The sequence below is a fragment of the Chelon labrosus genome (genome assembly GCF_963514085.1).
Source record: "Chelon labrosus genome assembly, chromosome: 11".
Classification (NCBI taxonomy): Eukaryota; Metazoa; Chordata; class Actinopteri; order Mugiliformes; family Mugilidae; genus Chelon; species Chelon labrosus.
Genome location: NC_140344.1, coordinates 11,490,595 through 11,508,843, shown reverse-complemented (window position 1 = coordinate 11,508,843; position 18,249 = coordinate 11,490,595). Strand labels below are relative to the sequence as shown.

Sequence of the window (18,249 nt, the reverse complement as noted above, 5' to 3'; positions counted from 1 at the left end):
ATAGCAGAAGACGCAATGAGATGTCATTAAACGTGCCAGTCAGAACTCTGTCTGTGGACAACAATGTGAAAATAGACTTTATATATGAATATGTGAAACAGTAAATAACACTAGCAATGGCAAAAAGTCACTACTTTAAGTGATATATCAACAATATTACAGATGGCAAGCCAGATGCTTCTGGTGCAACAATCAGAACATCTGACTGGCCTCTTCTGCATAGCAAGATAAGCTCATAAGTACTTTGACTAATTTACCATACTACCATGTAAAGAAAATACAGATGACATGACATTATCCATTATTGCAGTTTATTAGAAACGAAGGCACACCAGGAACCAGGCACATTCTGTTCTTCTATTATACAAATCAACATTTACAAGCTGCCAGTAACACTCACCGCTGTCCTTCAATCCGTTCTCTTCGATTGTCATCTGCTCGGCCAGCTCAGACAGCGACTCGTCAATGGTGTGGCTGCCTCGTAGCGTCTGAGAGAGACGGCGCTTGAACCGCTTCATCTTCTCCATGGAGCTCTCTGGAAGGGGAGGCCTGCAGATGACAAATGAGAGAATTACACCTACGTTAGCTGTGTTTGTAACTCATGTAAGACAATAATAAGAAGAGATACGGTGTGTTTTAGTTACAGAGGAACGCTCTATCTGTAAGCTGTGGTGCTGCAGCGGGCCTTGACATTTCACCGACTCAAATGTGTAGTGTGAACCTTAACCGAAAAGAATTTACCTCATCCAGCTGCCAACGTGTTTCACAATCCCACATCAAGGGCGAAAAAGTCGTTAGATCACTGGGAATCTGGCTCAACGACACACACCAATCAACACTGAGACGTTAATTATGACTCAGCTCATTCAGGCACATTACTTTACATTCCTCCCACTGGGAAAGCATGACAAGTAAGTGAGAGATTCTTACGGGCGAGTTTAGAATACAGTTCCTGGCACACCGGACTGTAAAAGCAAATCCTAAACCTGGGGGATTAGTAGCTGAATGGAGCAGGACTAGCCCGGGCCACATCGAGTCCACATCACACATTCCAGGCGCATTTACTGTGTGCCTGAGAGTGACTGACTGTGAGAGCCAGAGAGTATATATGTGTAAGGGGGAAAGAGAAATCCAGTCAGACAGTTTATGCGAGGAGAGGAGACGAGTTCAAATCAAGACAGAAGATATGCGGGACCGTTTGGCAGGAGCAGATTACAAACAGTCTCTCCCTGTGGCCTCAATGTTGAAATCATGACTCGACTTCCACTGCAGATCTGGACATGTGTCTGTCTGCGATGAGTAAAGCCAGACATGAAAACACATGAGCAGCCCGAAGCCTCAGGGCTCACTGGCTCTCAACTATTCCCTACTACAGCCTTTTGTCTTACAAATATTACTAATAACCTGAATTCAGTCCAGAGATATAATTTACTCACTCAACCAGAGCCAAATAGTCGAACATAGCCTTGAAGGAGCATGCTGCCAGGCAGAGGCATGGCTTTAAATAGGGCTGCTGTTAAATAAAGATAGGAGTTAGGAGACACTGATTTGGACCGTCAGTTAGTCTAAAATGTCACTAGATCGTGAAAAATTGTCCAACAGTTCACAATTCAAATGCATTTCATTTAGAATATGAAACAGAGAAAAGAGCTGTGACACATGAAGAGCCATCGGAAAATATCAGGCCACCGGCTGCCATCCATTGGTGAGAGAGAGATCACTCTGATTGGGTGTTAAAGTTAGCAAACCAATGCATGAGAAGTGACAAAAGTAAGCTGGACCACAAGAGTTTGAGACATTTCTTTTGTCATTTTTTTCCTTCCCATTTACATACATGAAGGTGTCATAATATTAGAAAAACCAACTGCGAACAATGACCTCAGTGCTAAAAAAAGGATTTCATTAGCACCTCCATGACAGCGTCAAAAAGCTGCCACTTTGGAGAAAAGATATAGAAAAGACGGCACAACATTTATATTTGGCTGTTTTAAGGTTGTTCGGGTTAATGAATATTGAGACACTGAGAGGATATTTTTACAGAATTAACCAGCAGTGTTTCTCCTACATCTATACTTATTGTCCATCTGTGCTCTGTGAAACAATCAACCTAATTATTCCAGGAACCAAGACGAAGGAGAACGTCAGCTCGGCTGTCATCACGGCTTCAGTCAGTTCCGCCTCGTGACACATCAGCTCCAGCATGGGCAAGCGCCTTGTCATCTCTTGAGCAGCTCACTGTATTACCCACTCTCTTGCTCCAGTCTAACGCAAAGTGTGTGTGAATATTGTAAATTAAAAAAAAGCACACTCGTAAATAGTCTCTACTGCTGGAGCGAGCCCTGAAGGAGACGACTTACACATGAAGACACTTGTGATTGAATAGTTTGTGCATCAGAGCAGGTTTTTCCACCTTGAATCAAGGAAAACAAGGAAATTTCCCACACGTGGGATTAAATAAAAGTCTTATGTTATGTCTTATGTTAATCCATTAATCACCACAAAATGAAAATGACTGGCAACAATACTGATAAATGATCAAATGTGTAAGTCTACAACTTAACAAAAAATGTCATATTTGTCGTTCTAGCTTCTTAAATTTGAGTTCTGCTGCATTTTTATTTCATTGTAAACTAAATATCTTGTTAGCCTGACAATACAAGGCATATGCAGATATTATTTTTGGCACCATCATTTTTTTATACATCAAAGACTTTAATAAACTCCAAATAATTTACATGTTAATCAATAATAATCACAGTCGGTAGTTGCAGGCCAACTTCAGATATAACTCTAGACGGCCCAAATCCTTTGTTGTGTTTACAGTCACTGGGGTAAGCTCAAATCAGGATTATGAGGCATCAAATTGGGATAAACTGACAGACCTTTCAGTGTTGTTTTTTGCAGTTGTTCCCTCCCCAGTTTCCATGGTGATATCTGGAATCCCCTCTTAATTTATGAATGTATACAATAAGCATCGGAGCACATCTCATGAATAAGCCTAATATGGCCTACTGTGAAGCAGACTCTCAGCATACACAACACTTTCTGGGAGTTCTGAGTGGAAAAAGTTAACGGCAGCAACGAGAGAAGAAGAAGAGAGGGGGTCTGTGTCTACTGTGCACCCGTATCCGCTGGCCCACGTTCCTGCTCTGGGATCGAGTGTGGGGAGCTTTGGACATGATCCCTGCTCTGAGCTTTATCCCTGCTCCCCTAAGTAGGCCGGTCTGAGGTCTGAGAGCTCCAGATCCGCTGGGAGGTAGCCAGAGAGGAGGAGGTGGAGGGAACCGGTGGTGGTGGGGGGGGTGGGGGGTGTGTGTGTGGAATGGAGGGGTCCGAGTGCTGCGCTGATTCGGGATTTGTTGCCACGGCAACCCCCGCTGCTTTTTCCATGTTGAAAATGCAGAGCACTGCAGGAGGCTGCATGCATGCTGATTTTCCGACCCCCCCCCTCCCGCCACCTTATACCCCGCCTCAGCCCCTGCAGCTCCCCCATGACTATGTCTGCATTTCCATCAGTACCCACATTAACGTGTCTCCTAGCTTAAAAACAAACTGATATTTCAACCTGTATGCAAAGCTCCATTCTCTACCGCCGTCTTTCTGGCAGCACAGTAAGCAGAAAACCGCGGGGTGGGTGCAGGAGAAACAGGCGAGAGGAGGGGGGATAGAGCATTACAGATGCTGCAGTGCTGAGACAATAGCCATATGCTCTATATGGATTCTGTCCATTTTCCTGTTTCCTGCTGCAGCGTGTGAATAGTAACTGACGATGGACAGAGAGCTACTAAAAGGGTAAGGCCAGAGTTGCTGCTGTGATGAACCACTACCCCGCCACGGAAGCCCTGCAATGCCAAGCCAGTGCTTCATAAGCCACCTTCACTGCAAGACTCTGTGCAGTTGTTCCATTTCTGCTTGATGAACCAATCACACCGCAGCCACTATCCCTGCTGCACGCTGACTGCTGTCTGGGCCACACACAGAAACAGGAAAACCAAGGTCGCAACCTCTACGTGACCCCCACAGGGTTCAGTAAACCTCCCAACATCACCGCCTTTGGGAGAATAGGAGCCCAAAAAAAAAAAAAAAAGCCTCTCCTCTCTGGCTGCCTCGCTGAGGACAGAGAACAAGCCTGAGTGCTGGCATGATTCACGGGTGAGCTCAGCCTCGGATTTCTAAAGAGCAGCCTTTTCTCAACCTGGCCAAGACAATGAGGACATGAGTGAAGGACCTGGCTCCATTAAGGGGGTTTTACATAAAGGCTGCATTGTGCTGAGTAAAAAGTGGGCTTTTTAGGGCGATGCAGAATGTAGCGGGGTGCTGCGTGATGCTGAGCATGGTAACCAGGCATGCTCCCCCGCACGCACGCACACTGCAGCAGGTGAAGCTTTAACAGTAAAATCTGTCTGAACCTCACAAACTGTGTCATCAAATTTGCCTCCTTTCTTTGCTACGTCCTCGCTGACACACATTTTCGGTCACCCTGCTTTCACTCCAGTCACACATGTCACCTGTGTCCACAGGGCTGAGTGGTGCTGACAGCCAGGTCAGGGCCGATGATGAAGGTTTGTGTGCAGTTGAGAGAAGCAACAGACACCTTGGCCAGAGCCTGTGGCCGAAGGAGGCCAGGCCAGAGCTGTGACGCACAACCACAGATCTCACAGGCAATAAGATTCAACACTGGCTGATTAACACTGCTGCTATGGTTACAGCAGCTTGAGTGACAGGCCTGCTCATCTATAAGCTCCCTCCGTGGCCGAACAGCGCCTGCAGTCAGATAGTAGATGACCAAGTACAATACTGCAGGTTAGTGCACTAAATCTACACCGAGCATTTGCATAGTTATCTGCAAATTAGGTTTTCATAAAAAATGTCCGACTTTCGTTGGTTCCAGCTTCACAAATGTGTCGATCTGAAGCTTTTCTTGGTCTTAAATTGCAGCTAATAAAATATTTTGAGGTCTTGGACTTCAGGACAGATAAAAGGACACATTTCAGGAAATCATCTTGTGTTCTAAGATATTAAAATGTTTGATATCAGATAAGATATTAAATGCGTTGTTTTGATTTCAAGTAAATGCCACATATTGACTGTAGCTGTTGTTTAGGCTGATTCTACTGCTACACCAGCCCCTTGGCCAAACAGTTTTTAAAGCACTACAATCTAAAAGTCGTAGCTAAGAGGATGTTTGCCATTTTGGTTTGATCAGTGCCTTGACTCAATTAATCGGTTCTATAACTAATAGAATAGAGAGCATTTGTCAGATAACTAACAGTAGTTTTTTTTTATTGCTAACATTCAAGTTACCCAAACGTGAATAATGTGAACTGCTTCAAGAATAAGCTAATATTCTGGAATGCAAAATGATATATAGACGAAAAGAAACCAACATTGAATATTATGGGCCAAGACGACAAAATCACAGAAGCACAAAGCCCTTCACAAACAAAGACCACGAACCATGAGTGTGAAATTAAACGTGCCATTTAAATGAGAATGCTATATCTTAACCGGCACTGACACTTCACATGAAAACAGTTTGTGAATGGGATGAAAGGCCGGCATGAATTGTGACAGATAAGGCCTGCGGACCCAGCTGGGTTCAGAGCAGCAGACTGATTTTATCTGGCAGGCAGCAGACTAGTGTCACCACAAAGGAGGTTCATTCAGTCCCCTAAAATTTTTGGAAAAACTTCATAGTTACGCGTTTCCAACTCGTTCTAAACAATAAAAAGACGACCAGAGGAATTAAATCATACTTTGAAGAGAGCAACAGAGAATTAAAGTACACACGATTTAAAACTGGCAGGGATAAAAAACATTTCACTCACTGGCTCTTGAAGATTTAACAGCTGCTGGATATTTCTGTGACGTGTTTGTCAGTATATCTGCTGATACTCTTCATCTATCCTATATAAAAGGCAGCACGATTGTTACAGACTTCTGTTTGCTTCATTAAGGAGATAATGGCTTAGGTGTGAGCTCATCTGATCTGAGCCTGACTCGAGTCACCTGTCGTTCATTTGTGAGGAGACCATTAGCATGAGAGAGAGCGACAATTAGCCTCCCCCTCCCCGCTCGTCTGTCCTCGTCCTCGCCGCAGCAGCAGCAGCACCAGCAGGTAGCCTTTCATGGATATTGAAAGGGAACAACAGGCCAGGCTACTATCTCAACTAAGGGCAGCCGGCAGGATGGGGTTATCAGAATATCAGTTTCCATATCAAAGTGCAAACACAAACAGCTCTTAGAAGTCTTTGTAGTAACTCCTGGCAGCCTGCAGGCCAGATACAGTTAAAGAGCTATCTTGTTTCTGATTGTGTTTAAGTAAAGATTATAATCAGCCATTTTTAGTCAATTATTTAACTTAGTTTGTCCAGCTATACTTGAATAATCCTTGTTCACATTTTCATTAGCAAGGATTTGCTCCCTTTATTTGTCTTGCGGAATAATAAACTGAAAGTCTGGAGAGTGAGATGTGTCAGTTTGGGCTTTAAAAAAATACTGACAGAGTCACAGCCGGCAACCAAAGTTCAAAATGGCGTCTCATTGGGAATTACCTCAAAGATATTTGATTTACAATGACGAAAAGCACAACACTGCCATGTTAAACAAGACAGAAACGGCAAATAATTTGGACTTATGCTTGATGTATAGCAATAAATCGACTCTCAAAAGTGCTCAATACCAACACAACTATTCATTTGATTCTACAGTTTGTATTTCTCTGATATGGATCATATAACTGATTGTGGACAAGCTTAAATTAAGGTGGAAATGTGATAATGTCGTTAAAAGGGGAAGCCATATGTATTTATATCCACTGAACAATGGTCTGCTTTCTCTGTCCATGATTATAAACAAAAACCCTCATGAGTCGGGGCTGAACGGGATGAAGGGGTTCCAGTTTTAGCTAATTAAAAAAACAAACAGATTTAAAAGGGATTTTTTTTATTAAACCAGTGGGAAGTTAATTATGAACACATGACACCATGCATCTCAAATATGCGAAGCCTTGCTGGCTGTAATAACGTTGGTTTGAATGAATGTGCGTCTGCGTCCAAATAAAGACCAGACATGTGTTCAGACAGCAAATCCTGCCAAGAGTGACGGGAAAATAGGCAATATTTGTCCCTCACCTGCTTCGGACATTAATACTGCAGATGACGACCCAGATATGCTGTGTAAGTTATTACTGAATAACTCGCACAGGTTCCTCTGCCAACTGGCTCGAGGCTGGAGGGGGTCTTTAGTATCAACAGACACTTCCAGCTCCAGGCAGAGATCGAGAATCAGGGAGTGGAAGCAGCCAAACTTGCAAGCGGCGGCATTTGTCTTGTGGGGCAACTGCATGTGTGAGGGCCGGGCTGCATGTCGGAGCCAGAGTTCTTGTGTTAATGCAGCAGAGAAAAGTGGAAGAGTTTGTATTCACGGCTATCTATAGACAGGAGTGGTGCCTGTGACATAGCAGCTGTCCCCCAGAGAGTGGTGACACATTAACCTTCAGCCAGCTGTCTTGGCCTGCTGCTTAAACATGAGCTCTCTCTCACACACACAGACAGACAGGTCGGGAGAGCTCCCACTTGTATTGGTAAAAGGCACGTTACCTTGGAGATAAAACTGGCCAAAAGGTCTATGAAGGTTTGGTTTGAGTGTGTTTTCATTGCTTTTAATCATGTGCATGCTCACACCCCCACACCCACATTCACATACTGGACCATCATCTGATCTGCACTGGGACTCGAGAGATCAGCACTGCGCGGCTACAGCTGTTTCACAGCGGGTCGAGTTACCCTGCCACCACCATCCCCAAGGCCCTCACCAAGGGAACGACCCCAAGTCAAACCAACACACACGGGCACACTGTCCTCCAACAACTCCCCGCCCTAGTGCAGGTACCGAGCCAAATAGCTGGCACTGTGACCCCAAAACGGACAAGAGTTCAAGACGCCGCGAACGACGCGCATCTCACAAGGAAGCTCAGCAGCTTATGGCTGTCAAACTGAAACCTACTCACAGGAAATGAGAGAAAGCGCTGTTAAAGCTCTTTCATTCAGACACCAAGGAAACAATAAAACTTTAAACATTAACAACTACATCTGGGTTTTAAACCCCACCACTTATTTTTGTTTCTGCAGCCAGGCAGTTTTGTGTTAGAGGATACACCTCTTCAGATTTGTACTAATTTGTTTAGATCAGAAAGTGTTGAGCTTTATATTATATATTTGATCTTTAAAATGGCTTTTTATTTTGGACTAATAAAAAAAGACTAAAGTAAGAGAGAAGCACCATTTATCAGATATCTTATTGTTCTACTACTGAACTATAGCGACTGCTACAAACAAAGTTTCATTTTTCTAAACCAGGGCAATGATTTTATATTTCTTTCAGCAATCAAATCATGAAGGAATTTGTCAACAGATAAATAATCAACAGCTGTTTTACAGGTGAGGATCCCAAGCAAAGGTGCTAAAAAAAAAAACCTTTTTCAAATATGAATACTTTGATGATCGATTCAGATTCGTGCAAATGATCCGATAATGAAAATAATTACCTGCTGAGATGGTACATGTTTCGTTACATTTACGAGACATTTTCATAATAGAAGTAACAAAAATAGTTGCATCATACTTGGACGAGTTCAGTTTGATGCTGAGCATAACAACGAAACTCTTTGAGCGGTTAATATGTGACACTGCACAAATTGACCATACTGTGACATAAACTAAATGACTTTATTATTGGGTACACACAGCCTAACAGCCCTGCAATAAACTGTACTTCCATTAAGCTGTAATCAATTTGCACACCCGTGCACAAGCTGTACAGTTCCTTTGCCATTTATACACTCGCTTCAGGTACACTAGTGAAACAGTGTTTTCATTTTGGAGGCTGTGGTGTGTTGTACCGACACGCGTTACTATTATTTTGACAACCCCATTTTAGTCTGCGTGCAAGGCTAAGCAACAGGAACATTTTAGATGTTGAATCCAATTTAAGAGCACCACAGACCACGTCTTCCAAAATGATCATACAGACAGTCAGGAAGCTAAGATTAGTCCAGGACTGTTAAACTAAGAACGCAACACCAGCTCAGTGTTGGTCACTCTTAACACTTCAGACTCGTTTTACCTGCGCAAACTGTGAATTTTTGTGCAATATTTCATTTTTTAAGATATATTTATATTGTTTGTTATTCTATTTGTATATGACTCCGTCTCCTTCCAACTGCCACTTTATGGGAGGATCAGAAACTATTTCCTTGAAGGATAAATGAAGTTTCCTGATGACTCTGATTTGTTTTCACTACTGTACCTAATGAACTGACAAGTGAGTGTAATAAAGTCAAGCCTCCAAAATGTCCGTTAATGAAACCAACACCTCTTTAAATGAATAAAAGAACATTTGAGTTTTTGTGGAAGCACAATCTACTACTAAGTAGATCAGTTTTAGCCCCATAACTTCTAGTTAACAGTTTGAATAAGGCTGGTAACAGCATGAGAGCTATGTCTTCATTTTGGACTAAACTGAGGTTATGGGTGTAGGAAGAAGACATGAACAGGAATGGAGTTAAAAGCTGTCTCTATGGGAGGGATTCCTAGAAACTGCAGAGATCCGTCTTTTTCTCCAGCTGTTTGCCATGCAGGCTCCTGTCCTGGCCTCCATTCAGCAGCTGAAACACTGTCTGTGTGTGAGCTCGGAGACTGGTACAGTCTGCACGCTGCTCCGAGTAGTTTGAGAAAAAAATGTGGACCAGAAAGACAGGACATCTCCGAAATGTGGGTCAGCGAATGTTTTGGTGGCAACTCTGCAAGACGATACATGCAGAGCAGTCAGTCAGTCAGTCAGTCCTCCCTCCCTTTTATTCAGTGACAACCAACCCGCAGACTGTTTGTGTTGCTCTTGGTGCTATTTAACAACAGAGCTGACACTAATGTTTAACTCTGAAATGATGAACTGCTGGCCCCGTCTCTTAACTTCGATGTAGCGTGAAACCAACCTCTCCGGCTGTTTTGGTGAAATGTAGCCACTGGCCGGTGACCAACAGCTCACACAAACAAACGACTGCATTCAAACTGAGGCTGTGAAGTAAACATTGCTACATTGTTAAACCCGTTTAGTGTCAACGCAGACGGGTGGAAATGTTTCCAGTGTGTCGTCGAGGCTCTAACTTGTTCTCCAGCCACTGTTTAGCTGGGTTAAATCCACAGAAACTAAAAAAAAATGTCTCACCAGAAACGAGTAGCGTTGCTCCGACCGGAGTCCCCGACCTCGGAGCTTCTTCTCAGGCCGGATGCCGTCTTTCCCTCCGAGCGTGAAAAAAAAAAATAAAAAAATACACCGACTGCTTCTTCTTTGTGTGTACTTTCTGCTCCGCAGTGTCGCTTATATCCGCGGGGCAGCGGCGTCCAGCAGCATGGCTTCTTTTTTTACGCCTCAAAGTTTCACTCCCGGGAGGAAATAGGACGCTCTGCGGCAGGTTATACGGTCGACGAGACCATGGCAGTGTGAGGGACGTCGGTGATTACTAGTTGATCTGAGTGTGTCCTCTGCTGACGCTGCCTGCTGCCATCACACCGCCGAGCTGGTGAAATGTCTGCGGGGAAACAGCGCCACCTAACTGTCGGTGCAGGAGAGGACACAAGAGGAGGCCAACGCGACCCTACAGCGACCCCTACTGGAAGAAATGTTGCACTCCTACAAAGATACACCAGCCACAACATTAAAACCACTGACAGGAGAAGTTAATAACATTGACCATCTTGTGACAATTCAATGTTCTGCTGGGAAACTTTTGGACCGGGCATTCATGTGGATATTACTTAGACATGTACCACACACCTAGACAAGACCAGGCACCCCCACCCCACTCCTTGATGGCAGCAGCCATCCCCAGCAGGATGCAGCCTGACACACACAAAAAAACAGTTTAGGAACAACTCAAAGAAAAACATGAAAAACAGCACATGGTGTTGACCTGGCCTCCAAATTCACTAGATCCCAAACTGATCAAGTATCTGTGGGATGATCCACAGAGACCCCCTCTCCTCAATCCATAGGACCCAAAGGCCCCCACTAACAACACTCCACAGGACACCCTCAGAAGACCCATGTCCATTCTCTGATGAGTCACATCTGTTTTGGAGGCACAAGGGAGACCTACACAATATTAGGAAGGTGGTCATAATGTTATGCCTGATCGGTGTACATACAAATATTTTACAAAGAAACTTGAGACAAATGTACTAAATAGTGGTGTGTAGATAAACTCACTCACGTGCCGATTCATTAGGGACGCCAGTGAAAACTAAACAGTCCTGCACTAAATCTCAGCGTCATTAAGGTTACAGTGTTTAGTATTTGTTTCAAATAACTGCGAGAGATGTTGATTCTACTATGGCTGTGATTTGTAGTACTATTAAATTATACTGTGCTGACATGTTTCCATTATTCTGACAATCCCTTTTAAGCCAGTGGGCTAAATAACAGAAACACTTTAGTGTTTAATTCAGTCCGGTTTAACATCACCACAAAGCACATCCTGACGTCTTCACACCTTTCTGACGCTGTTTCAACATAAACTGAACATTTTATATTACAGAAGAAACCTGAGACAGATTTAGTAGTGAAGTGTAACTAAGTATGATTAATATTGCTGTGAGAGATGGGGGTAGAAGTGCGGCCACATGTACAGTCTTACCAACGTTTCAGTGATTAGACAGTATCACTTTTATGTCGTATATTCTCTCATTTTATCATCTTAGTACAATTTTGAGGTGCTGAATATAATTCTGTTAAATATTTCTTCATACTTCTATACAGTTGTTAGAGTTGTTAGAGTACATCCATATACGTGCTGTAAATGGATGTACTCTAACAATTGTCCACCTCTGTGACTGTGGATATACTCTATGTAAAGTCAGTACTGGTTCTCAAGGACAATCCGCCACTTTTGCGTATACTCATTCTGGTCCTTTTAGACTTCATTGTCAGCTTAGCTTTATTTATTTAATATTTTTCTCTCTTTTTCTTCTTTCTTTGTAGCTTTTTATGTCTATAGACAGGGGGTGATGAGGTGAGCGCGGCTATGACGTGTAGCAGAGGGCGCAGAATCAAAACTCGTGAGGACTTCAGCCTCAGTTCACTGGGTGCCTGCTCAACCAGATGAGCTAAGAGTGTGTCCCAGCTGTCTTTTTCATTATGTAAAATGAAGAAAAATGTTTGTTTGTTTTTTCCTGCAGATAATCTGTGAACTTAGAAAACAGACAAACAACGCCTCTACACAATATTCCTTTTTAATTAATTCTCCAGAGGCTTTTTAATTTAATGTGCTAATTTGCTGTAATTGCGTTGTTTGTCTACATTAAACACTTTTTCCTCATGTTATTGTTATTTTAGCTGCTTATCGAAACACATTTGGGCTAAAGTTGTACAATGAAAATGAAAGTACAGACTCTCAGATTTAAACTGAGGCTATTCCTAATGTTTCAGGAGTGTAGATCTTTAATGTGTGACGTCCTATTTTTTAATAATAATAAAACCAAAAGTGATTGGACGTTAAATCAAGAACTCTCTTCTCAGTTGTGCTGTATTCCCTCATTTTTGTGGTCATCAGTTAAGCAGGTGAAAGGTTGGAATTTGCTTATGATTATGTTGATTGGTCTAATATATGAGTTTATAGAACTGTACATGAAAAAGATTTTAATTCCTTCTCCTTTCCTCCTATTTAGATGTGAATATCCTCAAATTAAAAACAAGCCTGCACTTAAAGCCCATTTCTATTATTCAACTGTAACTTGAATATGTTTTTGTAAACAGCTAGAATAATAAAAATGTGCCAGTGTACTCTCACACTTACGTGGGCAAAACATAATCCCACTTCCATTTCATCACGATTTCATCTCACTTCTCTGAGCAACAATCTCTCCACCTTGAACTGGCCCGCAAAACAATTTAGACATTCACTGTTTTCTGGGGCCCAGCCAGAATTCAGGTTGGAAAAAAAAAAGAAAAACTCAAGCAAACAGAAGTCTGCATACTTTCCGGCATAGCTTCATGCGGAGCAGAGAGAGCACCCTTGTTGAGGGCCTGCATCAGGAAAGGAGACATTTGGCAATAAACTCGTGCTTCAGCTCTGAGTGTCAGTTGTTTTCTGTCTATTTGTTTTTTCAGAAATCGTAGTGTTTTAGTTGTCTCTCATGCATTGTTTCTGGATCATATTCAAACTATGTTGTTGAGACCTACGCTTTTCCTCCTGTGATTTCAGAAACAGGCCCTCACAGGCCCGTACTGCCTGACAAGTGATACAATAAATCCGTGCGTAAGTGGTGTCACTTCAGTTGACTTTAACTACAGCCAGATCAACAGAAAAAGGAGGAAAGTAATATATTTTATTGAGTCCAAATAAAACCCTCAGCACATTCCTGTCACTTCAAATCCCTCTCTGGTGCTTGTTGGATTCAGCCTCTTATCAGCTCAGATCTGGTCCCTCCCTCCATCCCTCCACTGACAAGCAGTCAGTATTGCCCCAGGCTCCTCACCCCACCTCTCACATACGTCTTCCTCACCTCTGTCCTCCCTGCGCTCCTTCACTACTCGTATCTCTCAACATTTCAGACATAGAGTTAAAGATGTCTTGGACGTATGCAACACTAGTGGGTCTCCTCACTGTGCTTCTTGCACTTTCCTGTGAGTCTGGATTTTCTTCATCTAACTCAGCCTGATCTTTTTTAGGAACTGTATTGTTAGCTGTTTGTTTGTCTAGAGAGAATAGAGTCTGTGTTTTAATTCAGAGCTTTCATGTTTTGTCCTCTGGCGCAGTGTCTCCAGAGGCCGACTCTGCATCTGTGCCCAGCAGCACTGGCAGTGCTAAAGATCCACAAGGTGAAGAGCTGCATAAGCTGAGTCTCCTCTTCTATGCATCCTTCCTCTTTTATCCCTTTATGCTCTGAGCTGATTTTTTCCTGCTTCCATTGCAGGTCCCCTGAAGAGGATCTTCATGAAGGAGGCTGATGCCTCAAACTTCTTCAGAAAACGCAGCAGGCGGGGGGCGAAGTCTCAGGATGAAATCAACGGTGAGTTCTCTTTGAGTTTGTTTGCAGCACCGTAGACTGTGGTCTGCTCAGCCCAAGTGTGTGTGTATTTGTGGTAAGTAATGGACTCTGTGTGTTATTATACAGAAGAGCTTCTGCAATCCAAAGTACCACAATAGAAACCAGTTTGCTGCGACAATCCTAATAAATCTGAAAGATTCATTTCAAGTCAGATAGTGTGTTTTTGATGCTGCACACTGGCCCGTAAAACTAATGGTGCATCTTCTGCACAAAGGGCAACTTTAAATGTCAACTAAGCACATTTAATGTGTATTGTTCCTGTAAAAATATGAATGAATCAAGTAAACCCAGAGCTAAAGTTAACAGAGGTTGACTCAATACTGAAAACAAGAAAGGACAGAACAGGTCGCTGCACCATCAGCAAGATGTATTCAGTTTTAAAAAGCACTGAATGAAACCTTCTCCTCCACCTAAGAGATAAACAAGCCACAACGCTGATCATGTACACCAGTCAGTTTGTTAAGTAGCTGAATTCTTCTTGAAACCAGACATAATATGTATTTGTTCACTCTTTTTGTCCTTACCTTGAACATAAAGATGTGTAGTACTTCCCTGAAAACAGGTGTCTCTGTGTAGTTTAACCACAGTGATGGATTTGTGTTGTTTTATGAAAATGAATCACTGTAAGACATAAAATGCGTACGTGTTGATGGCAGGCTGAATGTTTTTATGAAGGTGGCAGCCAGCAGCTGTTCACTGTATTCTGGACCTGGTATGGCCAGAATCCACCTCCGGCTTCCTCTGCTGGAGGCTGCAGCAGGAGCCACAGGGCAGCACGGAGCTCACACCCACACTCACACCAGTGCACATCTGTACATACTGTACAATGTTTGCTGTTCTCGAGTGATTTAACGGTGCTGTTAGGTGCAGGAAGGCGAGAGCACACACTGACCCTGCTGCTCCGAACTGCAGCGGCATAACTTGTGTCTAACAGCAACTAGACACGAGGAGGAATGAAACCGACACAAAGCACAGAGAGTGAAAGAACTGAGGTGGACGAGTGAGTGGGTGAGCGGCTGGGAGTTGAATGCGGAATGTGCCAACACAGAGGCAGAAAGGGGTCAGATAAATAAGCTCGGAGACAAATAAGCTGCTCACTTTGAAGAGCCTCTCCGGCTGCATGCTAATACAAAAACACATCTCTCAAGCAGGTAGATGACATTTGCAATGGAAAATATTTGATATGCAGCCAGTTCAGTAGGTGGATTTAATTTTGAGGAAAAGTGTCGACATCCTAACATCGACATCAGACCTCAAACGAATGCTGCTGTTTGACGTTTGGGGCTTTTGAGCCATAAGCAGGTCAGATGAATAAAGCGATGGATGATTAACCCTGCTGTGCAGTGTCTGAAAGAGAACAACAAATAACACAAGTTAGATAATCTCAATAAGCATCACTCTGAATAGGTTTTCACTTGCTAGACCGACTGCAGTTAATCTTTTTCAACCTCGTAATTATAACTTAACAATCCACACTGCATGCATAAACTTGTGTGAAGAATCCAGTTAAAAGGTCAAAGGTCAGGACCGGACTTTGAAAAGGTCAGCAGGGCTACGCCAAACCTTTTCATGTCTCAGCAGGTGTCTTTTTCTAATGTTACTGCAGTCAGAGTTTCACTTACTTGTCCACACATGCCAAGAGTATTTAAACATGCCAGAGTCTTCTTCGTACGTCCAAAGCCGAGGGTCGGAGGTCACAAGCAGGAGGTTTTTAATAATCTATTAGGAGATTTAAACTCAGTTTAGCTTTTGCCTTTGAAGACTGAATGATATGTCCACAGATTCTGTAAAAATGCAATATTCCCAAATTAAAATGAAAGACTCCTTTCCTGTAGTCATGACGATGTAAGAGCACTGAGGAGCAGCTTCAGTGACAGACTGCTTCAGCCTCGCTGTGTGAAGGAAAGATTCAGAAGGTCTTTCCTTCCTGCTGCTGTTACACATCAAGGTTCAACACTTTCACTATGTACTGTGTACAACTTAATAACCCAGTGACACCTGGTCCGTCTGTGCAATATCAGCAAATCATCTGTGCAATTCATTACTTTTTATATTTATGCCAGTACTTGTATTTGTATTATTATTCTATTTTATTTTATCATTTATCTTTTATACCCTACACTTTTCACTTGATATTTTTTTCTGACCTTTTGTATGCTGTTGTAAACTGCAATTTCCCCATTGCTGGACAAATAAAGGTTTTTCTTAATTCTTCTTAATTCTTAAAATACATTCTGTCATTTAAAATGAAGCTTCAGTAGTCTGAGGTACATAGATCAAGTAGGTATGTCCCAAAATTAAACTTTTATTCATATGATAAGCCATCTTTGTGTCTCTATTTTCAGTGAAACACTGCCCGATGTGTCTTGATGTGTCCATAATCTGCAGTATTTCTACATGATTCTTTCAGGGTGGTGTAAATCTATAAACTACGTTTTCTAGAGAGTCAGCCCGCTGTCCACAGCAGAGCGTCTTTGTGGACTCTTTCAGGTGTTTGCTGCAGTGTGAGCTGTGCTATGTGTCTGAGTCAGTGGCAGACTTTTAAAAGTAGATTGTGCGCCTGAAATACATTACAAAAAGATTTCTCCCCGTTCTTTGGTGTCCTGGTACATGCCGATAGACAATCCACCTATAGCTCGCCCATGTTTGAAAGCGTCCTCAGACACAGTGATTCAGTGTTTTGATGTTCGTGGATTTGTGATGTTAGTAGCTATTGTGTTGAGGCTATGCGTCTGTACTTTTACCTGAGCTCTGAAACTACAGCTCCTTTATATTTCTGGAGTTTATTTCTGGACTGCTTATACTTTACTTGGAAGTTTTCATTTCACACAACTTCTGCAACTTCCATGTCACTTCTCAGGTTAGGATTTTCCCAATGTTTTTACTTGTAAACTCTTAAAAAAGGAATGTCTACTTAAGTCCTCCAAAGAGACATCAGCCCTCTAAACTTCTCACTAGGCCTCATTTGAAATATTTAGACCCAAACAGGTAAAATGATGTAATATTGTATAATATCTGCATAATATGTTGAAAAAGTGGATTTTCTTCAAGTGTTTCTGGGGAGGGGGCTTGACGTCACTGGCTTGAACTATCTAAAGTGATTACAACAGGCTCCACCTCAACAAATTATAATGTTCAAATGCTGCTTACATGTTGACGCACCATCATTAATGATCAAATACTGTAATGTATAACCATTTATTTATTTGTTATATTGATATTCAGTACTTCCTTTCATACTCAGTATATTGTGGTACCAAGTGAGCAGCAACTTCAACTTCACCAAATAAACAAGAACCCCCCTTTAAAGCTGACTCACAATAGTGTGTCCAGAATCTAAAATCTGCCTGGTTCATCTATTTTCAAATAGCAGCGAGAATAATACAACGCACAAAGCTAGAGATGCAGAAGATGCTGATCATTTCATGCTCGGGTAATTCATCCTGCTGCCCCCGCTGTGCTTTCAGCTGAGCAGAGGCAGGTTTTGGCTGCAGATGAACGAAGGCGAGAGTTTCACGAGGAGAAGAGAAACCAGTTTGAGAGCCACGCCGAAGAGCAGAACGACGGTATGTACGCCCTTCCTGTCTGATGCAGCTGAGAGACACAAGAGTGCATTGACTGTTCGAGCTCATTCATCCACTGAAACCCTCCTGATCTTCCAGAGCAAGACGAGAGGACCAGAGAGAGCACCGAGCAGTGGAGGGAGTTCCACTACGACGGGATGCATCCTCCCCACGAGTACAACCGCCACTCCATCTAAGAGTGAAGGGAAGTCAGAGGAGAGGCAGGATGCTGTGAGCGGACAGCTGCCAAGTTTTAAGGCAACACACTTCCTTAACAACTACGCTTTTTTCTAAAGAGCATGACTGCTAACACAGTTAAGACGTCAGCTACAGAGTGAGATTGTCAGGCTTTACTTCCTCTATGTTCGGGACCACACTGATATATGTGTTAAAGCAACTATTTTTAATCAAAATGTCATCTTTTCTACCAAATGTTAAGTGGCACCTCTTCCATTTGCCACATACCTGACTTTCTCCAGTAAAAGTGGTCATATTTGAGATGGACATTGATTTAGTCATTTATTCAAGGTTGCCTTTAACAAGCATTTGGTTTAGAAAATGTCAAGAAATAGGTACAC

General features: G+C 42.7%; 2 protein-coding genes across 3 annotated transcripts in view; one reads left to right on the top strand and one right to left on the bottom strand.

The window, feature by feature from the left end:
• Positions 1-10,530, bottom strand: part of LOC311495299 (cyclin-dependent kinase 17-like) — a 28,533-nt gene extending 18,003 nt beyond the window's left edge. Inside the window, exons 1-2 of one of the 2 annotated variants that reach the window (XM_084554695.1) lie at positions 10,228-10,530; positions 401-549 (exon numbers count right to left, since the gene is read on the bottom strand). In XM_084554695.1, coding sequence (XP_084410821.1) covers positions 401-527 — 127 coding nt within the window. In that variant the 5' untranslated portion in view covers positions 528-549; positions 10,228-10,530. The remainder of the gene's footprint in view (positions 1-400; positions 550-10,227) is intronic. The other variant, XM_084554694.1, reaches the window with a different exon arrangement.
• Positions 10,531-13,442: 2,912 nt separating this feature from the next.
• Positions 13,443-17,988, top strand: ucmab (upper zone of growth plate and cartilage matrix associated b). Its single transcript, XM_084555894.1, has 5 exons — positions 13,443-13,683; positions 13,816-13,878; positions 13,974-14,069; positions 17,576-17,674; positions 17,771-17,988. The coding sequence occupies exons 1-5, from the start codon at positions 13,626-13,628 to the stop codon at positions 17,866-17,868; spliced, it is 414 nt and encodes a 137-aa protein (XP_084412020.1). The 5' UTR covers positions 13,443-13,625; the 3' UTR covers positions 17,869-17,988.
• Positions 17,989-18,249: the final 261 nt, after the last annotated feature.

Excerpts from the sequence above, each read along its gene's own strand:
- ucmab (XM_084555894.1), top strand. The coding sequence starts at position 13,626 with ATGTCTTGGACGTATGCAACACTAGTGGGTCTCCTCACTGTGCTTCTT. Across the intron at positions 13,879-13,973 it reads CAGTGCTAAAGATCCACAAG|GTCCCCTGAAGAGGATCTTC; the intron begins GTGAAGAGCTGC and ends CTTCCATTGCAG. Across the intron at positions 14,070-17,575 it reads GTCTCAGGATGAAATCAACG|CTGAGCAGAGGCAGGTTTTG; the intron begins GTGAGTTCTCTT and ends CTGTGCTTTCAG.